The 27,774-nt window shown below is 49.4% G+C and overlaps 1 protein-coding gene across 1 annotated transcript; it reads right to left on the bottom strand.

Annotated features, from left to right (window-relative positions):
- ATP12A (ATPase H+/K+ transporting non-gastric alpha2 subunit) lies at nt 1-26,558 on the bottom strand. The gene is made up of 23 exons (XM_029210157.1): nt 26,508-26,558; nt 25,804-25,956; nt 22,699-22,758; nt 21,719-21,922; nt 20,838-20,951; nt 19,774-19,908; nt 19,530-19,647; nt 19,001-19,269; nt 17,645-17,843; nt 17,400-17,509; nt 15,600-15,734; nt 12,087-12,279; nt 10,056-10,231; nt 9,210-9,346; nt 6,481-6,631; nt 3,186-3,354; nt 2,937-3,091; nt 1,667-1,790; nt 1,391-1,536; nt 840-973; nt 610-711; nt 114-205; nt 1-29 (listed from the first exon to the last, which is right to left on the bottom strand). The coding sequence occupies exons 1-23, from the start codon at nt 26,514-26,516 to the stop codon at nt 1-3; spliced, it is 3,114 nt and encodes a 1,037-aa protein (XP_029065990.1). The 5' UTR covers nt 26,517-26,558.
- Nucleotides 26,559-27,774: the final 1,216 nt, after the last annotated feature.

Raw genomic sequence — 27,774 nt, forward strand, 5'->3', positions numbered from 1 at the left:
TTAATAGTACATGTTCTTATCCCACCAGCCTATAGAGGTAGAAAACAGTAAGCTAGAAACTGAGGGGAGTCTGTTGCACTAGACAGAGACCCCCAAATCATACTATTACTTACTTCCAGGGTAGAGTCTGATGGCCAGTTTCCGCACCTCATCATACACCCAGATCAGAACAGCGTGTGGTACAGCCACGAACCAGTACTGAGGCCTGGGAGGGGGCGGAGGGAGGGAGATGAGACCCACGCATCCAGAGGGGGGCCCACCCCACAAGTGGAGGAGCTTCTCGGTCACTTCCCTGCCTCACTGGAGAGAGCGACGCCACTGCGTCACACAGCGTAAAACCACACTGGACCGTGACCACTAGAAACAACGCCTGCCTGGGAAGTGGTCTGCCGGACGAGGGTACAGACGGGATGGTGAGGGATGGAAAACCCACCTCGTCTTCTGAAAAAAACTAGCAGGTCAAAGGCTCAGACTGATATAAAACCGGTTTCATTTTACCTCCTTCGAAAGACTTGAGGGGAAAGAGTCTCTGGAACCCTAGTGATTATTTAGGCCGTGACAGCAGATGGCGGCTCACTCCTCCCTCCCCACTGTTGAAGGGAACCTCACCGGAGCATCGTGAAGTTCAGGGCCACGATGCTCCCGAGGCCGTAGGAGAGGATTAGCGCGATGATAACCTGCGAGGCAATCCCCACCCAGATGATTTTATTTCTGTAAGACACAAAAGCGAACAGATTCTGAACTCCCAGGCTCAGCCCCACACACCCAGCACAGTCAATGCCTCGTCATCCCGGCAGCAAAGGCCCAGGCTGAACCATGAGGGTGGATGCCGGCCGTACCTGAAGAGACCCTGCTGGAAGATGGAATTCCTCCGGGTTTTCCTGATGATCAGATCTGCTATTTGCTGGATCATGATGCCAACAAAGAATGCTGTGTAGCCCGTCCATTCTAGGTATTTCCTCTGGTAGCTTGTCTGTGAACGGCCAGAGAAAGAGAAGTCCATGAGGGCCAGGATGGAAACTTCAGGGAGGCATCAGCACACTTCTGTAAGCCTCTATTCTCTCCCCCTCACCAAGACTGAGCGAGGATCACCTCCTTGTGGTTGGAAAGAAACCTTTCTTTCCTTTAACCGGCTGAGTAGGAAAAGATGCTAACTTAATGGATTTGGCCCAACTGTGGCAATGTTGGCTGGTTACTCTTACACACCTATCGCAAAGCTAATATGAAAAGGTGAGCTCCAGGCACCGAACTCGAGAGGTGAGCTGAGCCCCGACAGAGGCAAACCGCTGTGACCAAGGGGCCCACAAGCCCCGTTAACCGAGAAAGCTGTCACCTGCTTTGTCCCCTCACGGTCTTCCCAGGAGGACACTGCTGGAGGGCCCGCCCTTACCCATTCTTGTCCATAGCTGTCTTCCAAGTCGTTCACATAGCCCTTTTCCCACTCCACCCGGAGGTTAAGGAGAGTGCTGGGTCGAAAGCCCTCCTGTGCGTACACAGTGAAATATACAACAAAAGCTCCCAGGGCCTGCATGAGGCCTGAAAGAACAGAAGAGGTTATGTAATGACTTCAGAATTGCCCCGACCTCATTCTCCTCTGGGTTCCTCCTCACGTCCCAACCCCGCCCCACAAGGCGAAAAGAATTCTCTGGGAGGCCCCTCCTCGCACCAATATGCAGGTAGGAGTACACGGCAAGTGGCTTGTTCACCAGTCTGTCCTTCTTCTTGTGGCGAGGCTTCCTGTTCATAATGTCACTTTCAGCTTTCTCATAAGCCAGGGCGATGGAGGGAATCTAGAGGGAGAGAGACCCCGTGAGGCCCGGCCCTGAAACACTATGACACAAGGGGACAGCGGCTGCATAGCCAGGGGTCGGGGCGTGGCAGTGGGGTTAGGGAACTGGTCTCTCCAGGGTGCAGGCCTCAGGGTGTGTCGTCTGTAGAGAATTTAAGAATCAGTCGGCTTCTGATCATTGCCTTGTGCTTCCAGTTCTAAACAATGCTAGTTATAAAGCACTTTTCTCTCCTTCTGTCCTCTCCCACTTCGCCCCGCCACTGACCAGTGGTCCTCTCACAGGTCCTCCCCCGCTGGAGGGCAGAGAATCTGCATTTCTAACCAGGTCCCTGGTGATGCCTGGAAGAACCACTAGAGTGGAGAAAATGAGCAAACTTCAACGGCCTGGAAAGTGATCTGACTGCAGGCTCTGGGGCCTCAGCTCCCCACTAACGTAAAGATACCCCCAGCCCCCTGCAGCGTGGAGGGTGCCCTGCAGCTGTCCTATGAGATGAGGGAGGAGGCGGCAACTTGCAGGGCTATGAGTTCTGCTGCTGCCTGTCACCTGTGTAAGCCAGAGCCACGGGAATAACTGCCACGAAGCTTTCTTAAAGGGATTCGTCCGAGAAGGGGAGAGGGTTTAGGTGACGTTACTGTAGGTCAGCGTGCAGCTTTACAGAGTGTTAATCGTGGCTACTTCTTACTGTGTTTGGTGAGGGGCTTCGGGGTCACAGATTCTTTTACTCAACAAGGAGTGGCTGTGGGTTATCACTTCAGCCACTGGGCCCCCAGCAGTACAGGGACTACTTTGATGACATCTGCATCTTCTCAAAAGAAAAGGGAGGCATGTGAGCTGAAACTGACTAATGGCATGCTTTTTCGGAATGGTGAAGAACTTATGTCTTGAAAAGTTCTTATATGGAGCGCAGTGGTTTTAATTTTCAAACATATGACAGATCTCTCTAGTCCTTTGCTCTGAAGTGTGGTTGGTGGATCAGCAAACTCGACATGACTTAAGAGCTTGTCAGAAATGCAGAACTTCAGGCCCCATCACGTCGAGGTTTGAGAAGCATTGATTTAGTGCATCTCTTGCTCTTGAAGGTAATGACTCTGAAGTTTCCATCACCTGGGGAATTTATCAGACGCTGTTCCCTTTAGGGCTACTTACTATGTCTGTGCCCAAGTCGATGAACAAGATAGTAATGGTGCCAATGGGCAGGGGAAGCCCAGCGATGATGTAGATCAGAAAGGGGCAGAGCTCAGCGATGTTCTTGGTCAGGGTGTATGCGATAGTCTTCTTTAGGTTGTCAAAGATTAGGCGACCTAGGCAAAGACGTTACGTTTCTCCTTATAGGACTCGCTTCTGATTTTGCAGGTGGCCCCAGCCCTCGCTAAGACCCCTTGAGACCCCACTCACCTTCCTCCACCCCTGTGACGATGGACGCGAAGTTGTCATCCAGCAAGACCATGTCGGCTGCACTTTTGGCTGCATCAGAACCCGTTATCCCCATGGCGATCCCGATGTCTGCCTTCTTTAGAGCCGGGGAGTCGTTAACTCCGTCCCCTGTCACAGCGACAATAGCATCCTGTGGGGACACCAAGAGGAGGTGAGTGAGCAGCCTGGGCAGGAGACACCCACTCCCTTTGTCTTGAGGCTGCGAGGTCAGCCAGAGGCAAAATGAAGGCCCGCTTTGGGTTTGGGGGGAAAGATTAAGACAGCAAATCCCAGAAGCAAGAGCAACAACCTCCAAACAAGATGTGTGCGAATAATTAAAACCAATGTGAATCCAAATTGGAAAGGAAGAAGTGAAACTGTCACTGTTTGCAGATGACCTGAGACTAAGCAAAGAAAATCCTAGACTCCACCAGAAAACTATTAGAACTAATAAGTACAAAATTAGTAAATAGAAATCTGTTGCATTTCTATACACTAACAACGCACTCTCAGGAGAAATGAAGAAAACAATCCCACTCACAATTGCATCAAAAAGAATAAAATACCTAGGAATAAATTTAACTGAGGAGGTAAAAGACCTGTACTCGGAAAACTATAAGACACTGATGAAAGATACTGAAGATGACACAAACAGATAAAAAGATATACTGTGTTCCTAGATTGGAATAATATTGTTAAAATGACCATACTACCCAAGGCAATCTACAGACTCAATGCCATCTCTATCAAAATATCAATGACATTTTTCACAAAAGTAGAATAAGTAATTATAAAATTTGTATGGAACCATAAAAGACCCCAAATAGACAAAACAATCTTGAGAAAAAACACCAAAGCTGGAGGTATCACACGTCCTGATTTCAAACTATACCACAAAGCTACAGTAATCAAAACAGTGTGGTACTGGCACAAAAAACAGACACATGGATCAATGGAACAGAACAGAGAGCCCAGAAACAAACCCACACTAATGTGGGCAATTAATCTACAACAAATGAGGCAAGAATATACAATGGAGGAAAGACAGCCTCTTTACTATATGATGTTGGGAAAACTGGACAGCTACATGCAGAAGAATGAAACTGGACCACTTTCTCACACCATATACAAAAATAGACTCAAAATGGATTAAAGACTTAAATGTAAATATAAGATATGAAACCGTAAAACTCCTAGAAGGATACATAGGCAGTACACCTTTGACATCAGTCTTAGCAATATTTTTTTGGATCTCTCTTCTCAGGCAGGGGAAACAAGAGCAAAAGTGAACAAATGGGACTATATCAAACCAGAAAGCTTTTGCACAGCAAAGGCAATTATCAGCAAAACAAAAAGGCAACCTACTGAATGGGAGAAGATATTTGCAAATGATATATCCAACAAGGGGTTAATATCCAAACTATACAAAGAGCTCATACAACCTGACATTAATAAAATAAACAATCCAATTAAAAACTGGACAGAGAACCTGAATAGACATTTCTCCAAAGGAGATATATAGGTGGCCAACAGGCATATGAAAAGATGCTCCATACCACTAATCATAAGGAAAATGCAAATCAAAGCCACAATCATGTACCATCTCACACCTGTGAGAATGGCTATTATCAAAATGACAACCAGGGACTTCCCTGGCGGTCCAGTGGTTAAGACTTCGCCTTCCAGTGCATGGGGTGCGGGTTCAATCCCTGGTTGGGGAAGTAAGATCCCACGTGTCTCGTGGCCAAAAAACCAAAACATAAAACAGAAGCAATATTGTAATAAATTTAATAAAAACTTAAAAAAAATACAACCAATAGCAAGTGTTGGCAAGGATATGGAAGAAAGGGAACACCTGTGCACTGTTGATAGGACTGTAAATTGGTGCAGACACTATGGAAACCAGTATGGAGGTTCCTCAGAAATTTAAAGATAGAACTACCAGTGGATCCAGCAATTCCACTTCTGGGTATTTTTCTGAAGAAAACAAAAGCACCAATTAGATAAGATACATGCATCCCAATGTTCATTGCAATATTATTTACAATTGTCAAGATATGGAAGGAACCCAAATGCCCATGAATAGGTGAATGGATAAAGAGGATGTGGTGTGTAAATTTGTTACTCAGCCATAAAAAAAAGGAATGAAATCTTGTCAGTTGCAACAATGTGGATGGACCTAGAGGGTGTTATGCTCCACATGACATAAGTCAGAGAAAGACAGATAGCGTATGATTTTACTTATATGTGGAATCTACAAAACAAAACAAATGAACAAACATGACAAAACAGAAACAGTCATAGATACAGAGAACAGGTGGTTGCCAGAGGGGAGGGTGGGGGTGTTGAGTGAAACAAGCATGGGGGATGAAGACACACTTTCAGTTACAAAATAAATGAGTCGCAGGGGTGAAATGTACAGCGTGGGAGACACAGTCAATATGTAATATCTTTGTAAGGTGACAGGTGGTAATTGAATTAATTGTTGTGAGCATTTTGAATTGTAAAGAAATATCAAATCATTATGTTGCATACCAGGAACTAACAGTGTTGTAGCTCAATTATACGTAAAAACAAACAAACAAACAAACACATAAAAAAAGAGATCAGATTTGTGGTTACCAGAGGTGGGGGTGTGAGGGGAGGTGGAATTGGAGGAAGGGGGTCAAAGGAACCAACTCCCAGTTACAAGGAGTACTGGGGATGTAACATACAACATTACAGGAAAGCTGTTGAGAATTCATCCTGAGTCCCCATCACAGGAAAAAAATTTTTTTTCTTTTTCTTTAATTTTGTATCTATATGAGACAGCTGTTCATTAAACTTAACTGTGATAATCATTTCATGACATATGCTTTTCTTTAATTTTGTATCTTTATGAGACAGCTGTTCATTAAACTTACTGTGATAATCATTTCATGACATAAGCAAGTCAGATCACTATGCTGCACACCTTAAACTTATACAGTGCTGTGCGTCAATTATATCTCCACAAAACTGGAGGGAAAAAACCCAGTGTGTGTGCAGGCGACAGTGGGTACGCTGTCTTATGGCTTTGCGCTTTCTGTTCTGCGTCCACTCACATCCCCCATAGCTCCAAACTTCCCTGTCGCAAGGCCCTTGGGGAGCCTGCAGCAAGGCCCCAAGGTGAGCAGAGGGTCAGCCCCGACGGGTGGAGATGTGGGGTGGTGAGGATGGGGGCCCAGCGCTCAGCGCTGCATGTCCCCGTGGGATGGTAACAGACCTGGAAGGTTCCCCCAGTGCTGCGTCCACCCACCTGCCTCTGACAGCCCTCCACAATGATCAGCTTCTGCTGGGGGGACGTCCGGGCAAAGACGATCTCCGAGTGGTTGGCCAAGAGCTCGTCCAGCTGCGCCGGGCTCATGTCCTTTAGCTCCATGCCGGTCACCACAGCGGCCTTAGCGTCCCTAGAAGGGCAGCAGGAACTGGCTGAGGCTCAAGGTTGAAACACTGTTCTGGGCGGGAGGTGGGCTGAACCTCTTTGATTTTACCTGGAACCCAAAGTCCTGACACCTAGTCCTCTGGTGGGATAACCGGGTGTGTGAGTACTGGGGATACTTTGGTCTCATTTCAAGACAGTGAACTAAGGCTGACAAATAAGGCATTTCCTTGCGTCACTCAACAGTAGGAAAAAGCCAATTAGCCATTTCCTTCCAGGAATGTGTGAGAGGTGGTACTTCCCGGGGCAATGCTTTACTCAATAAGTAAAAGGAGGGTAAAAAAACCTGCCTGTTTGTACGTTTTGGGTCCTAGAATCCGGCGTATGCCTAAACACATGGGTAACAATTCTTTACTGTCATTTCCTATTTATAGTGTCTGCTATGCCATGAGCTATGCAGGGAGAAAAGTTTATTGAGGTCTTCTTTGAGGAAAGCTTTTAACTGCTGACTATAAAAGTGAGGTTCTAGAAACTATGTGCAGATCTGACTGTGCTGTCCCCTGTGCACACTCTCCCGAGGCTTCCGCTGTGCTTTGAGCAGACCCCGGAATCCCTACTCGGTCTGCAGGGCTGGGTGCAGCCCATGCCATCTGTCCCTTCTGACTCTTGCCAGCAGCCCACTAGGCTTCTCAGTTCTGAGCCCCCGGACTCTACGTGCAAAGGCCTCACACGTCCTGCTACGTCGACTTCCCTTCCCTTGGTGAACACTCCAGCCTTCTAATCTCAGCTTAAACATCCTTAAGTACAAAACACTGCATGCTTTTTTCATTCTTAAAGTTCTGCGCTTTTTTTCTTTTTTTTTAGGTCTGTTCTTTCCTATCGGTGCTAAATATTGGAATTCTAGCACTTGACTCAAACTACAGGTCTTCCTATATTCTGGTAAGAAAATGTATATATATGGGGCTTCCCTGGTGGCACAGTGGTTAAGAATCCGCCTGCCAGTGCAGGGGACACGGGTTCGAGCCCTGGTCCGGGAAGATCCCACATGCCACGGAGCAACTAAGCCTGTGCGCCACAACTACTGAGCCTGTGCTCTAGAGCCCGCAAGCCACAACTACTGAAGCCCGTACCCCTAGAGCCCGTGCTCTGCAACAAGAGAAGCCACCGCAATGAGAAGCCCACGCACCACAACAAAGAGTAGCCCCTGCTCGCCGCAACCAGAGAAAGCCTGCACTCAGTAACGAAGACCCAATGCAGCCAAAAATAAATAAATAAAAAAGTAAATAAAAAAATTAAAAAAAAAATACAAATAAAAGTAAGTTAAGAAAGAAAGGGTGCTTCCTTTCTCCCCAGAGCTGCAAAAAGTGTTATTCTATGATCATGAAGCTGGAGTTGATACAGTGGACAATTGAAAACGTTCACAAAGCATCCACCCCTCTCTCCTGTGTGGTAACTTGTAGGAAAAAGTATAATCCTACTATTTAAAAAATCAAAACAGATAAACAAAAGCTCCAAAGCTGTCTTCATAGATGAATGCTATTGACACAAAGGAGCAGTGGAAGACCCTTGGACTTCAGATAGTGCTGCTGTGCCCAGAGGCCGTTCAACTGTTTGGTTGTCTTAACTGGTAATTCGTTGCCCTGGTAGTAATTCACTACCTGACAGCTCTGTGTTCCTAAAAGGCATAAATGCTTGGGTAAACTAGAAGAGGTTCTTTGGTTTTTCCCTTTTTTCCCCACATGCATGAAAGTATAATAAAGCCAATGACACTAATTTTCAAACTAAGACTTTGGAGCCTTTGACTCATATAAATGATCAACAGTCCAGGGTCCCACTGCCAGCTCCTTTGTCCCTGTGTGTCCTTCACTGAACTTACCACATCACAATTAATTTATTTTTCTTCCCTTCTGCCTCAATGGAAAGCTCCCCAAATGTGGGGAGAGTGTCTGGTCTGTTTCTGCTATAGCTCCAGTGTCTGGCACAGTGCCTGGTAGACACTAGGCACTCAACAATTATTTGTTGAAAGAATACAGAACAAATGGACAGATGACTGGACTAAAGGATGAACATGATTTAAAGAATTAGGAGACACAAGAAAAACAGTCTTTCCTTACGAAGCTTCCATTCTATTTACTACCAAGTAAAAAGTAAAGAGAAGTATGTTTCCACAGCTACACATTATGAAGCCAATGGAATAAATACGCAAGATGCAGACTGGGAGGGCACATGGAATGCAAAGTGTTCTCAATATTCTTGATTATACAACTGCATCAATGGCTGGTAATTTCCTGTAAAGTCTTTGCTTCAGTTTCTTCACGCTAAGTTAGGCACTTAAGTTTTCAGATCTACTTCACTGGGTTGAAATTTCATACAAGACATGCATACAGGTAACCCTCATGGTATCAGTACCATGCCTGGCACATGTCCGGTGCTCAATCCAATTTTGAGGAAGGAATGGATACATACATTATAGAGTAAAGCAGCCTCGCATAACCCTGAGAGGATATCTGGCAGGAAGGGGGTTTGCACCCACAGCATGGCTCTTTAAAGGCAACAGGGCCCCGTGGCTAAGAACCTGAGTTCTGCTGGGTGGGTTCCGAGCTCACCGCTTGTTAACCTGCGCCACAGCAACGTTGAGGCGTTTTGCAATGTCTTCCACTGTCTCACTGTTGGCGGAAATGATACCTACACTCTTGGCAATAGCTTTGGCTGTGATTGGATGATCGCCAGTAACCATGATGATCTAGAACACAAACAATGAGAAGGGCATGTAGACGGTGAGGGACTCAGGTACCCGAGCAGGGACAACTCGGCATCGCCTGCTCCACCATGGCCCCGTACAGCACGGCTAGGGATGACTATGCTTTGCCCTAATGAGCCGTCCTTGATCTTTAGGTCAAAGAAGCAGCTGTCTTTGAAGGGCACACTGATCCCACGAGATCTACCCTTGCTCCTAAGCTTCTTACATTTCCTCCTCTGACATCCAGGCTTTCCTTTGGACATAACTTTATCTGTGAAAGGGCTGACAGGATGTCTCCTTGGGTAGCTTCATGATGCTCCACAGCCTTGGAATTTACACGGTAATGGAATTCATATTTTGGCTTTTATATCAGGAGGGAAATGGAGTGTGGAAGCTGGACCTCGAGATTAAGTAATAAAACCTATTACTGTCTATCACAGTCTAGGGCAAGATGTGACCACCTCATGGCACAGGGACACAGCTTTCTGCTCACTGCAGTTACTCTTGTGGTTTATTCCACACAGACACAATCACTTTGCTTTTATGGGACAGTTACTGAAATCTTAGTACAGTGAAAGTGGAGACCAAAAAAAGGGGAATTATGACATTTAGTTGAAGAGACCTAAATACTGACTCTCCCATGACAAATGTTCCTAGAAAGGGATCCAACATCAATGGAGGACTTGTTAATTCAGGAATGTGTAAGTCCCACCTTGATCCCTGCACTCCGGCACTTGGTGACCGCATCAGGGACCGTGGACCGAGGCGGGTCGATCATCGATAAGAGGCCCACAAAACAGAAGTTGGAAGTAGGAAAGTTCATTGTGTCTACATCAAATGAATAGGTTGCTGGAAACTCGTCTGCTGGCAGGTAGAGATGACAGAAACCTGAAATGGGTATAAATTTGGGAGTCAATGAAACTAGGACAAGAAATGACACAAGAAAGGAGGAACAACAACAAAGAAAAAAGAATGAAAGAAAGAAGGAACGTTTTCATACACTCTCAGTCCTTTGTATTTTACCAATACTTTAGAGTTTAACCAGAACTGTTTAATTCCTTCAGTTCCATAACACATGTTGTTTTTAGGAAAGACATGTTTCATCCCAAAATAATTTACTCTGTGCCCATTAGGTTCTCTGTTATGTTCTGGAAACAGAAAGCCCAGAAGTGGACAGCCTTTACTTCTCAAGAGGTTGCAGTTTAGTGGGGGACAGACACAAAGAGATGAAGAGCCCGGAGCGTGGTGAGTACCACAGAGCAGGGCTACGCTCAGCCACCTGAGAACAGGAAAGACTTCACCAAGGAGGTCATGTGAGCTCACTCTTGAGCAAGGAGTCGGATGTTTCCCGGGGAAAGAAGGGAGGACAGGCGGTGGGAAGGCCCTTTTCGGCAGAGAAAACAAAATGTGCTCCTGCGCAAACCAGGGAAGGAACTGGGGCGTCAGGGGAAGGGCATGATGTTCAGCCTTTAATCACGTGTGAGGGAAAGGTCAAACGTGAGGGTCCTAGAGCAACTCAGACGGGCAGCAATCCTGCCCTGAAAGACTACTTGGTGCTGTGGGGCGCGCTTCAAGCATTATCAACTCATTTATGTATTTTATTTGTATTACAGACTCAAATGTCGTTTAGAAACACACATTCCACAGATTCCATCTCTACTGGCAAGAGCTTTCACGATGTTTAACGAGCCTTATCGTCAGTATGAACTTCTGCTACCTTGAACCCATCCATCACCCTGTAGTTCAGAGCTGCTGTTTCGTCGGCCCCCGATTCTCCCAGCAGAACATGTCCTGTGATACCCCTTACGTTGCCACTGACAGGCTTCTGCCACGGTGGCTGTGCTTCTAAGGTTCCTTCCACCTCTAACGCCCCCTTCTCTCAGTTACTGGCAGTACGTTTTCCCTAACTGCTCAGTGGGAAACTTCAACATTTTTTTTTTTTCTTTTTTTTTTTGCGGTACGCAGGCCTCTCACTGCTGTGGCCTCTCCCGTTGCAGAGCACAGGCTCCGGATGCGCAGGCTCAGCGGCCATGGCTCACGGGCTCAGCCTCTCCGCGGCATGTGGGATCTTCCCAGACCGGGGCACGAACCCGTGTCCCCTGCATCGGCAGGCAGACTCTCAACCACTGCGCCACCAGGAAGGCCCCTCAACATTTTTTTAAACTTACTTTTCCCCTCTAATTAGCTGCTAAGTCTTACCAATTCTGCCTCCACAGTCTCTGTATGTGACCTTCACGTTCCCGTTGCCTGGGATCAAATCCCTTTTCGCCTGAGTGAGGGCAGCACCTCCTGCTAAGACCCACTCTGCTCCTGTCCCCACCAAGAAGGGCGCTGCAAGCCAACCTCCACACGACCCTTCTAGCCCTGTGTCCCAGGACCGTGGTACCTCATCCACCTGCAGCCTCGACAAGGCGCGTGCCACTCCATCCGTTCCCACCGCTGTGCTCTGGCCCACGAGGTTCCCTCTGCGTGAGTGCGCTCCCTACCTCCCTTCAAGTTCCCTCACTCAAAGTCCAGAATGAAATGCAACCCGTCCCACGGTAACTTCCCAGATTTCCCTGATCTGGAAGGGACCGCCCCGCACACTATCCATCACACAGTGTCTCTTGTACGTTGACCATTTCTCCTTTATGACTCAAGTGGACGCCAGAGCTACTCCGCTACATCACAGGCCTGTCTCCTCGTGTGCCGGAGGCCGGCAGAGAGCCGCGGGCCTCACGGGCGGGATCAGGGCTCTGCTCACCCAGCACACGCTCCCCCAGGCCGCCCAGCTCCATGTACGCCGTGTGGAAGGCCTTGGCCGTGCTCCTGTCCAGAGGCTGCTCCTGGCCGTTGACCATGATGGTGCTGCACTTCTCCAGGACCCGCTCGGGGGCCCCTTTCATCACCACGAGGAAACGCTTGTCACTGGGGTCGTCTGTCTCGTGTATGGAGAGCTGCGGGGGAAAGGGGTCGAGCATGTTCAGTGTGGCATTGGGCAATGACACCGTCTTTACTACTAAGGGCCTGAACTGGACACATCTTTAAATGAGCAACACGACAAGATTAAAAACACCCCTTTCTCTGTTGGCTACTGGTCCTTGATTTATAAAGAAGGAGTGTTCTCTGCAGGTGCATTCTGTCCTTTCTACCCAAGCAATATGCAGAGAGCTAGACTCTGTCCCAGCCCAGGGGGACACCCTGAATTTGAATCAGGGTGTCTCGCGGGGGATACTTAGCCTGTCTCTCAAACAGAAACTGGCTGCTTTAGGGAGGCCCGATGCACTGTCGTCCTGTGAAAGCTTCTGCCTTGAACACGATCTCCTGGGGCGACCGTGGGGTCAGAGGGCTGGGAGCCGCCTTGTCTCACCTCCTGCCTTGACTGCCCTCCCTGCAGACCCGAAACGTCCTGCACTCAGTCAGGCACGTGGGCAGCGTCACTGCCTGGATGTGACAGAGGACGCGAGGGCTGTGAGGACAGCCTCTCACGCACAGGCCTCTGGGGGGACAGCTAAGTAACAAGAATCACAACTTTACCGTCATTACCCTTTGACCTCACAATTCTACTTCTAGATGTACCCTAATAAGATAATCGGGAAAACTGTGGAAAAATTTATAGACAATAATAAAGTGTCTAAGTCTAGACCTTATTTTATACCAGGTACCCTTCTAAGCCCTGGAAAGAATTTTAGGAAGCTGGAGTGTTTGGGAGAGAATGAGTAAGTTACAAAGAAAAATTCTATCATTTTGGGTCTACCAGTTGATTCTAAACCAGTAGTTTATAGACTTTTGGATATCAGAGATGAGTACAAAAAAAAAAAAAAGAAAACCATGGAGGGCAAACGTAAGGTTGCAGCTTTTTTCACATTGCCAAGTAGCGACATTAAAAAAACCAACTAACCAAACCAAAAACCTCCGTCTGTCACTATCATTTTCTGAAAGTTAGGGCATTTTAACACTTAAAGTAGGAATAATAAATACTTTTATTGTGTATATTGTTCTGAGTGCCCAGAAATTAAATGGACTCATTTAATTCTCAAAACTATGGCCATGGGTACCATTATTACTGCCTTTTACAAGGGAGGAATCTGAGGTGCAGAGAGTTCAGTGACTGCTAGCAGGGGGCTGACGTGGGACCTGAATTCTGGCCAGCAGGCCCCAGAGTCCCTGCCCTAACCATGCAGGACATAAAGGATAATCTTCTAAATTCAATACTTTCATCTCTATATAAAATTTTATAAAATATTGTCCTAATTTTTCAATTTGCCATAAACTATGGAAAATATTTTAATGGACCAGTCTCAGTTTGGGGAACTGCTATTCTAAGACTGTCCACTTTGTTTCCTTGGGTTGAACGATGCCCCAGAGACCCTCCAAGGTCATGACACCCAACCACCTTGCTTAGTGCTGAGTGTTGCTCGTGTGTGGATATAAAATGGCACTAATAGCATCCCAGAGGCTCTTTGGCCTCTTCTGAAGGACCCTCTCCTTTCTAGACCAACTCTGGGGAGCCCACTTCTCCCTCAACATTCTGTACACGAGGCCTCACAGAACCCGCTTTTCCTCACATCTCACACGATGAGGAAGCCTTCCCTGGAGGAGACAGAGCCCCGGGGGGACTCTGAGTCTCGTTCATGGTTGGAAGGCCATCCTGCCTAGTCCTAAGAGCATGGTCCCCTGGGTCTGCCTGAGTCCTGGCTCTGTCCCTTGCTGGCTATGTCCTGTTTCCTCCTTCTCTACTGCCTAACAGAATTGTTGTGAGAAGTGTGGAAATTAGCACATGATAGCTACTGTTACAATGATTATTTTAGAATTGCTACTCATTCTATTTTCACTATATTTTTGAACAGAAATCTGATTTCCTCTACATTTTACATCATACATTTTGTTAGTTGTCTGTTTTGCTAACCATGATTTTTTACTGTTCAATCATCCACAAAGATGTTTGCTCCACAGTTATTTTCCAGTCCTAAATTCCTTCCAAAGAAAATGTGTGGGTGGGTGGGACTTCCTGGTGGTGCAGTGGTTAACAATCCACCTGCCAATGCAGGGGACACGGGTTCAAGCCCTGGTCCGGGAAGACCCCACACGCTGCAGAGCAACTAAGCCCGTGCACCACAACTACTGAGCCTGCGCTCCAGAGCCCGTGAGCCACAACTACTGAGCCCGTGAGCCACAACTACTGAAGCCCGCGTGCCTAGAGCCTGAGCTCCACAACAAGAGAAGCCACTGCAATGAGAAGCCCACACACCACAATGAAGAGTAGCCCCTGCTCGCCGCAACTAGAGAAAGCCTGTGCACAGCAACGAAGACCCAACGCAGCCAAAAATAAATAAATTAATTTTAAAAAATAAAAGAAAATGTGTGGGTTATCACCAGAAACTTGTACACAAACATGGTTATCCTATTTACATAATTTACTGTTATGCAAAGACCAAGTCATGATGCCCCACTCTCAGCTTTGGAGTCTACAGGGAACCCCACCTGTGCCAGCACCTTGGGCTAGAAACTGTCCTTTGTCCTAACATGACTGCTGGGCACCCCTGGCATGAGGGGTGACAACTAGGCAAGGATCGCCATTCTCTTCCTGAGCCACGGGGGAGAGGAGATCCCTATGTACTGCCTGTGGGGCAGAACGGGAGAGCAGTGTGGCTGGCGCTCACTGGTCTTCACAAAGGGCAAGGCTTACCAACATGGCCTGAACTGAACTGCCCAGACTCTGTGCTGTGGTAGAAAAAGCATAGACTCAGGAGTCAGAGGTGTGAAAACTGCTTGTGCCACTTAGATGCTTGTGTGACTCTGTCACCTCAGCGCTTTCTAAGGCCTGTTTCCTCACCCTTCAGTTGGGGTTACTTGGTCCTACCTCACAGGCTTATAATGAGGATTAAATGAGACAAAGCACGTAAAGTGCCTGACACAGACGAGGGGCAGCACTGCTTCTCCCCATGCCCCACCCTTCTCTTGTCCTTTGGGATGTGGCCGCTGCCCCTCCTTGGCCAAAGTTACCCAGTGCGGGTGCTGTTGCATCTGTGTGCATGTGAGTGTGTACGTCACACAGATAGATCACGCGTGGGAACGGCAGGACCTTCACCGTTCTTTTTCTATACTTACTTCAGGGAAACCTGTTATGGGTTTACCGGACGTCCAGGCCCTGCATCTCTGAGGACTATTTTTGAAGTCAAGTGTCATTCACAATACATATTAACCAAAGGATACTTACACAGGTGGAAATGCTGTTCTAGTGATGATAAAGATTTAGTTGTGACGAAAAACTCACCTGAAATTTGTTGGTCGAGTTAAAAGGTATTTCAGCTACTTTGCGGTTTCTTTTTCTAATTTCCATCACGTTACCCAGAATGACCTCTGAGAATTTCAAAAGAGCAGTTTCTGAGGCATCTCCAACCACAGCTTTCTGCGAATCAAGAGATAAATAGTTGCAGCACATAATCTGGTTCTTCTCTGATCAATTGCAACGAACCAACACATAACCTAAGCTTACTATCTCCTGGAGAGAGAAAACAATTACCGCACAACTGGCGACTGACTTAGGACTGTTAACTGCAGGGCGCCACCTGCTGGCATTAGGGGAGTTCAGAAAAGTGAGAGCTCTGAGAGCAGGAAGTTTTCATGAAAAAAGCAGTTATGAACTAGATCTCGAAAGACAGGTGGGGGGGAGTTCCCTGGCGGTCCAGTGGTTAGGACTCCGTGCTTTCACTGCCAGGGCCCGGGTTCAATCCCTGGTCGGGAACTAAGGTCCTGCAAGCCGCAAAAAAAAAAAAAAAAAAAAAAAAAAAAAAAAAAAAAAAAAAAAAAAAGAGAAAGAAAGACAGGTGGGTTACCTAAAGAGAGAGGAGCAGAAGAAAGCCTTCTAGAAACCAGAAAGCCGTGAAGGAAGGCATGTGGTGGGGAAACTCTATTGTGAGTGCTGAAGCACAGGTGGACACGGAGAATGTGGCAGATGTAAAGAACCCCAAAAGGCAAGCACTGAGGCCTACACTCGAGAAGCAGAAAATAGAGAAGCATGGAAAGTTTTTGAGCAAAGTTAGATGAAGTAGTCCATCTAACTAATGAAGTATTTAAGGAAAATTAGTGGCATGCAAGAAAGACAGGGGAGGGATAAACCAGAATCATGGAGGCCAGTTAAGAGGTTGGTACAATTGTTCCGATGCAAGGTATTAGTGATAACAGAAATGTAAAGTTGGATGCTCTGAAACAAGAGTAATAGGCCTTGTTGACTCACTAGATTTTTGGGAAGGAGTAAGTTAAAGATGACTTCCAAAAGGATGAGAAGTAAAATGGTTACAGCATAGAAAAATAGAAAATTTGGGATAAGATATTAACTTGGAGCAAGTTTGGGTACAGGTGGAAGGTGACAAGTATAGTATGTTGAGTGTCTAGGCTGCAAAACCTCCAAGTGGAAACACACACAGCGAGCTGGAGATGCATGGAATTTGGGTGAGAAATTAGAACTGGAGATAAGGACTTGAAAGATACAGAGAAGTGATTGGCCAAAAGGAGAATTAATGAGCTGGCTGATAAAGAAAAGCAAACAAAAAATATAAGTAAGAGTCAATGAAGGAAAGAGATGGCAAACAGAAAAGCCAGAACACAGATTCAGTGACTCCTGAGAGGGAGAGGGAGGAAAGGAGGGGAGGAGAGAGAGAAGTTTCGTATATTGCAATTATACAAGAGCTCCAGGCAGCCCAGAGGAATAGGCTCTAAGACCCCTCCTTCTATTTCTAGCCGATTACATGTTAAACATCAGTGAATGGCATTTATGTAATAAGTAACCTTTGATTATATCTTCTTAGCTGATAAAGAAGTTAGGAAAGTAACTTAAAGGCACATTCATTTTCTGGAAAGAGACAGAATTTTCAAAAGGCCCAAGTGAATATTCTGAGAACTTTTAGATTTCTCGAAGCTAGTTACAGCGAAAAAAGTTTTCTACAGGTCTTGTGATTAGACTTGCTCTTACAGCATAAACCTACTCAGCTGGAGAGATTAAGTCAAGCACCAAATCAGAACAAGAAAGTGACGTGGCTCTGCCTGTAACTGAGACCGTGTGCAGGGCCTTCACCTTCATGATGGGGACGCTCTCCTGTCCTGGTCTGAACTCAGCACGGTTACACAGCGTTATGATCTTTGACAGGGAGGCCCAGGTTGCAGAGCTTTGATCAAAGACTTGATCTGGAAAGAAGAACAGGGGATGCCAAGGGTGCTGGGCTCGCACCCACGAACAGCACTATTCACCCCAAGGCTGCAGACCAGACCCTCCGCTGAGTCTGCAGTGCAGGGCCAGGCTGGATGCGCCCGAAGACTCACTCGAATGGTCTTCACTAGTGTCTGCCACGAAGACCTGGCTGTCGAACCACAGATGGGCCACGGTCATCCTGTTCTGGGTGAGGGTCCCCGTCTTGTCTGAGCAGATGATGGAGGTGGAACCAAGGGTCTCCACTGCCTCTAGGCCCTTCACCAGGCAGTTCTTCTTGGCCATTCGTTTTGCTGTCAGTGACAGAGCCACCTAGACGGAGGAGAGAGGGAGAAGCTTGGAGAAAAACCACCCTTTTGAACTCGGGTTCAATAATGTAGAAACAGGTAGAGCTGGACTAGTGTCAGGTATGGTTATAGATGCAGTAAAGCTGCATCAGCCCCAGTGACTGAGAAAGCATGTAAAGCCCTATACATGGACATGCCACAGTCCTTTCTTCTATTAAATGTGGAACACTCTTTTGTCCCTTTGCTCCTTCAGGAAAATGATCCTAAGGCACCCACAGGTCGCAGAGCCAGGCAAGTCATGTGTAATTACAAAGGGGGCCTTGGCTGTCATTCACAAGCAAGAACGCGTAAGACGGACTTCCGCCGCTACTTGCCAAAGGGCTTGTCCCAAAGGGCTACCTTGCTGCTTTGGGGAATCAAGAAGCATTTGTTTCACTTTAAGAGCTCCATATTTAAACATTCTTCGCTCTCTCTGAACCCTGCAGATGTCAAAGGGTTCTGTTTGCCTCCAATTCTGTCAAATTACTCTCTGCTGGAGTCAGAGGAGACCTGGAATCAAAAACTTCTGTCTTTGCTCAGGATGGCGCCAGGCCACCTTCACACAGGACTGAAGATACGAAGCCCTCTTCCCTGCCTGTGGGGCCCGCACCGCAGAGAAGGGCCTTGTTCAAGGGTGAGCTAAGCAGGGAGAACCAAAGCTGAACCTGGACGTAAGCACAGGAAGGGGCTGAACTGCTCTGCAGGAACACACAGAAGGCATTTGTGTGTGTCCGTGGGAGTCTGAGAGGGAAGAGAAGCGAGGTAAAAAGTGTGCTCAAGTCCCTCAGCTGTAGAAACTGCCAAAGGAGTTTGTTGGTTTGTTTTCCTTTTAAGAACAGTGGAAATGTGGGGGGAGGTATCCGGCTTCTAGAAAATCCGTAAATGGTGGTTCAAGACTGTCTTATCTAGATCTTAAGGGATTTGCAGACAGATCTCCTGAAAATGAAAATATAAGTTTTCAAGGACATTGCATTCAAATATTAACAAATCACAATTCTTTTTGTCCCTCTAAGAAACAGTCTGTTCAGAATGTACCACGGTTGCCCCTGACGGAGCAGACTCAGCTGTGGTGGGCGCTCACCCAGCACAGCAGAATGGCATGTTAGCAGGGTCAGCGTACGACCACTAGCAGTGCAGACTCACGGTGACAGTGGCCAGGAGACCCTCAGGCACGTTGGCCACAATGATGCCAATGAGGAAGATGATGGAGTCCAGGACATGATACTTCATGGACACTGCGATGATGAAGAAAAGGACGCCGATGGAGACTGCCACTCCTGCCACAATGTGAACAAAGTGCTCGATCTCGATGCCAATGGGCGTCTTCGAGTTCTGGACTCCTGAAGCCAGCGAGGCGATCTGCCCAATGACGGTGCGGTCACCCGTGTTGATGACCATGCCAGTCGCTGTGCCTGCAGGTGGAGCAGACATTTTATTCTAGGGGTCCTCAGCTAGGAGGGACCACAGCCTCACGGACCTCTCTTTGGTGGCTTACGTGGCCAGTCAGCACATGACATTACTAAGGCCAAACACCAGCTCTCTAGGTTCTTCAATTCCACGTTTTCTCTTGGGGAAGCTTTGCAGCAAGTGATGGTAAAGAGAGGAAAACAAAGCCTGAAGACGGAGAAGCGCTACGAGCGGAACATGCGGTCCTGCAAGCAGCTGGACTTACCTTCCAGACAAGTTGTGGAGAAGAAGCTGATATTCTTTGTCTCCAGGGGGTTGTCATGGGTAAACTCAGAGGAGCGGGGCTGGGGCTCAGACTCCCCAGTGAGAGATGAGTTGTCTACCTAGAAGTTTTGAAACAAGTTCAGGGTCAGGCACCTTGTCCCTTCCCCAGTTACGCCGAGACCTGGAAAGACCATAGCAAGCCAGCTGGTCATGAGCACGATCCTTGGGGTGCCTGTGAAGCTCACCTTACACCCCTGAGCAGACAGCAACCTGATGTCCGCGGGGATCTGGTCTCCTCCTTTAATCTCCACTATATCCCCCACCACCAGCTGGTCTGCAGGAACTGTCTTCTTCTCTGAATCTCGAACGACAAGAGCTTGCTGTGAAGAAAAATCATGACCCAGGCCTCAGATTCCCTCCTGGAATGATGATGGCAGTCCTGCACCCTCCCCAGACCTCGGGAAGGGAGGCACTAGGACCCACAGCTGTCAGAATAGCAGAAAATGAAACAAAGACTTTTACTTGGGGCCTGAAGACCCTAAGAACTACTGTTTCTTGAGAAGGAGCTCATGGAGATATTCTTTGACCCAGAAAATTCTGCCATGGGAGGGTACAGCAAAGTGACAGCCCTGAGCCTGGCAGGAAGGGAGACCATTAAGGATGAACGATCCTGCTGGGAGGTCCAGGAAGACTCCTGAAGGTTGAGCCAAAGGGTTTAACAATCTTGCTCAGGTCGGGAAAACTTTAATGGCGCGAGAGAAGGGTCTCCACTTCCTAGCACAGAAGATCCCACCCAGAGTCCCCTCTGTCCAGCAGCTCTGCAGACCAGCGAGGGTGCGGTTTTCCTGCCGCGCTGACAGCAGTGCACGGTGTCCCTGGAGGACCCCTCCTGGGTTCCTGGGGGCAGAGGGATGGGGGGGCCTCCCATACTGAGAGCACATGCGGGGAGGCTGAGAAGTGGGAGCAAAGAGGGTGATACTTAAAGAATCCCAGGTCGGCCTCCTTGGTTCCCGCTCAGAACCCCCTGGACTGCTTTTGTCTAAACAGTTCACCAGCGCTGAGGAGAAACCACAGGAGATGCTGTGCAACGACTCATGCTCCTGTCCCACTTTGCTCTCGACTAAGCGCTTTTCTCCATTTTATCTCGCTGATCATCTCAAAACCCTGGGAGGAAACAGGGGCTCCACAGAGATTAGGTCACTTTGCAGGCAGCAGGGAGGGGGCCCAGGCCTCCAAGCTCTTCCACTCCCCCAGCCTGATGCTCGCTCATCTCAAGTCTCGCAGACACCACAGTGGGTGCCGCACCCACCTGTGGAATCATCTGGCGGAAGCTGGCCATGATGTTGGTGCTTTTCGCCTCTTGGTAATAGGCAAACACCCCGGTTAAAATAACCACCAGGGCAAGCACGGAGCCCAGGTACACCTGGGAGAGGGGGACAGGCATCGATCAGAAAAACAAGCGTCAGGAATGAGCCAGAGCCTAGGGCCAGGGTGCTCCATGGCCAGTGAGAGACATGGCAGTAGTGTCCTGGTGTAAATTGCAGGCCACACAATTTACGCCCTTGAAGTACATAACTAAGTGATCGTTAATAAGGTACACAGTTGTGCGACAGTCACCACAATCCGTCATCCCAGTAAGTCCCCTTGAGCCCACTGGCCATCACTCCCCACTCCAGCCCAGCCCTGGCAGCCCCTGACGGGTCTGCTTTCTGAATCCAGGGCGGGTCTGCTCTGAACATTTCACATCAATGGAATCGTGCAGTATGCGGCCTTTCTCATCTGGCTTCCTTCTCTCAGCATCGTGCCGGCCAATACAGTTTTGTGTTTCAGTCCTCTGTTATCAGCAGGCACAGAAGCTCTCCACGGCAAAGGGAGAGAATTAGCTTTGAGGAGAGAAAGCCCCAAAACACTTCACGTGGATATGGATCCTTTTTCTCCACGTAGGAACTTTTGTGTTTCTCTCTCTCTCTTAAAAATTCACGCTTATACTGCCTCTGAGACACCAGAATGTCAGATATAATTTCTGTTTTACACTTTGGAAAATGACTGATTTTCTCAAACTCACGTGGTGACTGATCAGTGGTGGACCCCTGACCCCAGCCCAGTGCTCTGCCCTTGCGTTACGGTGCTGACCCCTCACCGCCCCCCGCCCCGTTACCACCAAACCCAGGAGGAGCCCCAGGGCCTCACGCTGTCCAGGGAGGAGGACTTATCGTCGGAGTACTGAATCCCATATGCGATCCAGCACAGGACGGCTCCTATCCACAGGAGGATGGAGAACCCCCCCACCATCTGCTTGAGGAACTTGATAATCTTCGGGGTTTCCTTGGGGGGGGTGAGGGTGTTGGGCCCATCCCGAGCCAGGAGCTCAGCAGCCCGGGTGCTGGAGAGACCCTGAGAAAGCAGAGCCAAAAGAAACAGAAATCAGACGTTTCTCCCCCGTTGGGTTGGATGTCACATTTCTGCAGAGGGTGGGTAGCGGTTACTATGTCCCAACTCAATCACTGCGCCACCCAGGGAGCCTCGCCTGTCAGACTCCGCCATTCCCTCAGCATGCCCTTCGGCCTCTCACATGCCGTCTCGGGGAGCAGCGTGGCTGCTGAGCGCTTTTCTACACGTCTGCCTCCCCCGCCCACTGCGAACTCCTGAAACCCGGGCATCGCCTGGTCCTCACACTGCAGGTATTCTTGTTGACTTGAACAGGTGCACCCAAATCTTCTGATGTTAAGACACCAAAACTTTTGAGATTTGAGATTTGAATTCACAGAAGGAAGCCCTACTTCTGCGGTGGGAGATTTTATGAGGCACATGGTGTGCCCTGCAGCCTTGTCCCTTTCCAGAGGAGGCCTTGATAAGACCCTAATACGTCCTGGGCACAGGGTTTAAAAGCAACCCCTGATCATGACAACGAGGAAGCATCCAAACCTTCCTGGGGTCACCACAGCTTCGCTGCGGTCACAGTCAAAGAACTGCCTGTGACCAAGCACACAGCTCAACAGAGGGCTTGGCCAGGGCTGTGGTTCCCGAGGGGAACCAGCCCTGTCTCGCATGGTGGGCATATGGGTGGCTGGCATTCTCAGAATCGCAGCTTTAGGTCACTCATTCTTTTCCACAAACCCTGAGCATAGTCCTGGGATTCTCTCCCCATCACTGGTTCTCTGACGACTTACCGTAATGATGTTTGTACCGTATTTTGTTTCCAATTCCTCATTGCTGAGTTTGTGATCATCCTGAAGCCCAAGAAAAGAAAAACAGAGTGAATTAGATAATTCCAAGACTCAAACCCTAAGCCTTGACAAGTGCATGAAAGCTGGGAGTAGCGCTGAGGAAGGCAGAGGGGCCAGGGAGTGTGGGATGAAAAGAAGGAACCTTTGTCCCAGGGGCTACTGCAGCGAGAGAAGAGAACCTCGCTGCAGGACAGGTCACTGGCCAGGGGATTTTCTGGCCACCCCTGAACAGTCCAGACTTAACTTGCCATTTACCACAAAGCAGCTGTCCTTAGTTTTTCTGAGCAAAGCAATGCATTTCACCTCAGTCTGGTCTCCAGCACATGCAAATCCTAGCACACCTGTTGTCCAGGCACCAGTGATCTGGACACTTAACTCAGACCTGAACTGTGGGATCCGTGGAGGGCTGTGAGTAGTGCCAAACCATTTCATGTCCTGACTGTTACCAATGCAGCCCTCACTGGGCAGGCGGTCTGGTACAGAGAAGCATGCCTTTCCTTATTCCAGTACTTGAGACTCAGTTCACTGTCAGAGAAGCCCCCAGATTAAAAACCTGCCAAATAAATACCGGCCGGGGGGGGGCACACTTGCTAATTTTGCCACAGAATCATTAGGCTAAAGCAGAGTCTCTCAACCTTGGCATTATTGACATTTGGGGCCAATAACTCTGTTGTGGAGGCTTCTAGCCACCAGCGCCCTCCCTTAAGAAGTGATAACCATAAATGTCTCCAGACATTGCTGAATCTTCCCTGGGGAGCAAAGTCCCCCTCTCCTCTCCCTTTGAGAATCTCTGGGCTAAAGGACTAGAAGCCTCTTCCTGTGGCAGAAAACCCAGGGCTAAGTCTTCCTCACCCCACCTAGAAAGCCCAGCATTCAGGATTCTAGAACTCTGATTGTCTGAAACAAAAATTTATACTGTGACTGGTACCAGAACCATCTCTTTTCTCAAGTATATGCAAAAAAGTTTCATGTTACAAAAGAGGTTTTGTTTTTTTTTTTTGCGGTACGCGGGCCTCTCACTGTTGTGGCCTCTCCCGTTGCGGAGCACAGGCTCCGGATGCACAGGCTCAGCGGCCACGGCTCACGGGCCCAGCCGCTCCATGGCCCAGACCGGGGCACGAACCCGTGTCCCCTGCATCGGCAGGCGGACTCTCAACCACTGCGCCACCAGGGAAGCCCGCAAAAGAGGCTTGATCTGCCTTGCTCATTTGTTCATTGTACCAATATCAACTGAATGTGATATTGCCGGGGAGTCAAAGGATTAAGACACAGTTCTGTGCACAGTACACCAAGTCCTGGGCAGAGAAAAGTTAAAGGATGATTAGAGCCATTGGTTTCATGGATGGACCTCAGATTTTGAGGGGCTGTACTGCACTATCGTCTCCTGCTAGCCCGGCTCTGGGGATGAGAGCAGGGCAGGGTGCGGGGGTGAACTCTGCTGGAACAGCACTGGGCAGCACCAGGTGGCTCAGGCTTGAGTCACTGTCTGCCTGCGTCTTCAGAAGCCAGGGATGTTATAGTTCTCATCAAGGTTCTAACTTGCTGGAGGGGTCGGGTTGCAAGGGCATCCTAGTACGCAGTCACAAATTATAGGATTCTTGTGAGAAGGTTGTGAAAAGGGAGGGAAAGAAAGATGTATCTCAGCAAGGAAGCAAGGGGACACTTTGGCCAATACTATGGAAATTCTTTTTCTGTATTATACATCTTCACAAAATGCTCCAATCTCAAGGGAGGTTCTCATTGTAATTTACAGGCATATGATACAATGGATATATATTCATGTTGTAATTAGCAATTTCAAGTAAGACTAGTTATGTCTTCACCCCTAACTGCTAGAGATACGTAGGAAATAAGAATGACTATCTCAGTCTTTCTCCTGCTTTCTCTGTAACCCTCTTAACAACTCTAAGAGGGAGGTACCATTTTTAATTCCAACTTTTCACAGCAGGGAACTGAATTTCAGTCAAACTGGGATTTCAGTTCAGGTCAGTCCAGTTCCAGGGCTGTGTCTTAAGTGTCATCAGAAGATACACGGACAAGTGCCTCGTGGCGTGTGCTGTTCAGGTGAGTGCGCTCTCCAGGAAAAATAAGTAAGGAGCTCCGATTTGTAGCATTTACCGATTGCTCACCCCAGTCACACTTCACGCTACTAATGCAGTATCAGTCAGCTTGCCGAATTCCTGAGTGTTTAACAGTTGGCTCTGTAGCACACATAAGCACACACTACTACCAGCTGCTCAAAGAATCACAGCTTTAAGGTCTGCAGTGAAGTGCAGGGACAATCTAGCATAATCTCAAACTCACGTAGAAGTTTCCCCTTTGGCATTCCTGAGATGCAGTGTCACATTTCAGTCCCAGGGCAGCTCTTCCAGGGCAGCCAGCTTTGCTAGAAACAGGGTTGCACGTCCACAAAACACTTCCATTAAGAACACTCTCATTCTTATCTCACTTTTCTCCTGACAGACCCACAAAAATTGTTTATTTCCCATTTTACCTAAAGAAAACGGAGCTTCAGCAAAGCTAAGTAGTTTGCTCCCAGTCACAGATCAGCCACGGAGAACTGGACCTCAGCTGAGCCTAAGGTTGTCTGAAGCCAAGCCCAACTCTCTTACAGCTGAAATTCTTTCTCGTGGGGCAAATATACCCAGAAACCTAGCAAGTGTAGTGCTTTTGGTTTTCCTCCGGGGTGGTTCTGCCTCAAATAGTTCAATCAGCTAAAATGTGGCAGCTGGCTGCTTGTATCATCTCAGCGAAGCCACCAGTTAGGAGAGCGGTCTGGGCCGTCCATGCCTGTGGGGACTGGAGTCAGAGACTCCCTCTGAGTGAGTCCCACCTGGGCGCGCCTACAGCCTGAATGCAGGGAGCCTTCAGAGGCCTGACCCCTGGGCAGATATTATCACACCATTGTTTTTTTAAAAAAACAAGGAAACAGGTCTCAGGGCTTTTCAAATTCTTGAGACTGAATTTTCTTCTGTGGGAGGTGGGTTATAGGGGCGAGCTCTCAGCGGGGAGGGCAGTGCTCAGGGGCACCCGGTTGGCTCAACTGACCAGATCGAGTTCTTTCTTAAGCTCCTCTTTCGGCTGATGCGTTTTGCGTTCCAAGCAGTTCTTTTTCAGGCCCCCGTACTTCTTGTCATGCCCCTTGTCCGTTTTCTCAATGTCTCCGCTTCCGCTGAGCTCCACAGAGTAAATTTCTGTTTTCTGAAAGAGAAGCAGAGGTGCGGTGCTGGCCCGAGGTGGGTTTTCCAAAGCGGAGGTGAGGCCTCCCCGGCGTGACCTGCAGGGAAGACGCGCCGCCCTCCCTCCGGCCCCTCCTCCCGGGAGCTGCTCCCTCCCCGCCCGGCGAACAGCGCCCCCCGCGACCTCTCCCTCCTCTGCTCCGGGGTGGAGGGCTGGCTGGGCGCGCGCAGGGCTGGGCAAGTTATTTCCCCGGCTCCAGACAAGATCCCCCAGGAGGGCAGGGTCTCCCTCGTGCCTGGTCCCCAAGGCACACGCCAGCGCGCCGTTCCTCGGCGGGGGCGCCCACTGAACTCCTGGGCCTCAGAGGCCGGGGCGGCTTCAGGACCACAGCGCACCGGTGGAGTCCCCAGCCCCGCGCCACCTGCGAATCAGGACCCCCGCGGCCCCTGCCCCGCGTCTGGCTTCGCGTCTTCACGCCGGCAGCCCTGGGTCTCCGCGCAGCGGAGGGAGACGCGCGGAGCCCGCCCGCCCTCTCCTGCCGCCCCGCGCGTTCGCGCCCCGGCTGCACGCACCGGCCTCATGGCTCGGGCGGGGGCCGAGGCCGGCGGCGCGCTCCTTGCTCCTGCGGCAGCCGAGCGCCTGCCTGTCCGGCTCGGGCGGCGGTGCGGCCTTAAATGTGCGGCCCGCCCCTCCCCGCCCCTCCAGCGGGCTGCGCGTCCGGCGAGCTAGGTCCGGGTGGGCAGTGCGGTCCCGCGCCCCGACCTGCCGTGCGCCCCGCCCAGAGGAGAGCCCCCGCCCACCCTTCTCTTCGAGACCTAATTGCTCGTCGGTGGGGATTGCAGCTCCCGGTGTCCCGGCAGTAAGAAGCCCCGGATGATCGGAGAATCGGCTTCAGGGGACGGTGATGGGGTCAGAGCGAACCGGGGGATAACCTGGAGACCCTCCGAGGGGCAGCTCCGTTCCTCTGCAGGGTCCAGACGGGGATGGAGGCGCTGTGAGGCCCGAGGGCTCCGGACGAGGCGCCCCGTGGGGATGGAGCCTCCCCTCCTCCGCAAGGGCTGCCCCACAGTCGCCATCACCCCCCTTCCCTTCTTCCCGAAAGGGCAGCGTTTGAACTCAAATCCCACCCCCAACCCCCCACTCCCCCCGCCCCCGTGCAGCAGGGCAACAGCAGTGAGTCACTGAGTCCTGAGGGACGGGAAGACTCCGGCGACATCTGGTTACAGATACACATCACAGGTTCTCCAGCGTCGCAGCTCAAGCAGCAGTGTACTCCTGGGGAGGTCTGTGTAAGGAGATACAAACTTGGTGTGAAATGTATTTCCGCTTTGCTGGGAATCCGGGAGAAGGGGTCTTGCAGGCACAGAGTGGCTGCCCCTGCTCTATGTTTTTGGACACGCGGAGTAGAGGACACCTAGAGAGAGGCCCCTGGACTCGAGCTTCCAGAGCAAACCCGATTCACACTGACTTGGTTAGGGGGCCAGGAGAGAGGGAGGTGGGGAGAGGAGATGGCGCAGGTTTAAAAATGAGTAAGTTGGGGACTTCCCCGGTGGTCCAGTGGTTAAGACTCCGCACTTCCAGTGCAGGCGGGCCGGGTTCCATCCCTGGTCAGGGAACTAGATCCCACATGCACGCCGCAACGTAAAAGATCCCGCATGCTGCGATGAAGATCTCGCTCGCGGCAACGAAGGCCCCGCGTGCGGAAACGAAGGCCCAGCGCAGCCAAATAAGCAAGCAAGCAAGCAAGTAAATACATCATAAGTGGAAGCAACCCCCTCGGAGAAGACTGCTGTCAATCTTGTTGGTGCCCAGTTTGGAAAAGGTCTCAGTTCCTACCAA

The sequence above is a fragment of the Monodon monoceros genome, unplaced genomic scaffold (assembly GCF_005190385.1).
Source record: "Monodon monoceros isolate NGI ecotype Baffin Bay Population unplaced genomic scaffold, NGI_Narwhal_1 Super_Scaffold_8, whole genome shotgun sequence".
Classification (NCBI taxonomy): Eukaryota; Metazoa; Chordata; class Mammalia; order Artiodactyla; family Monodontidae; genus Monodon; species Monodon monoceros.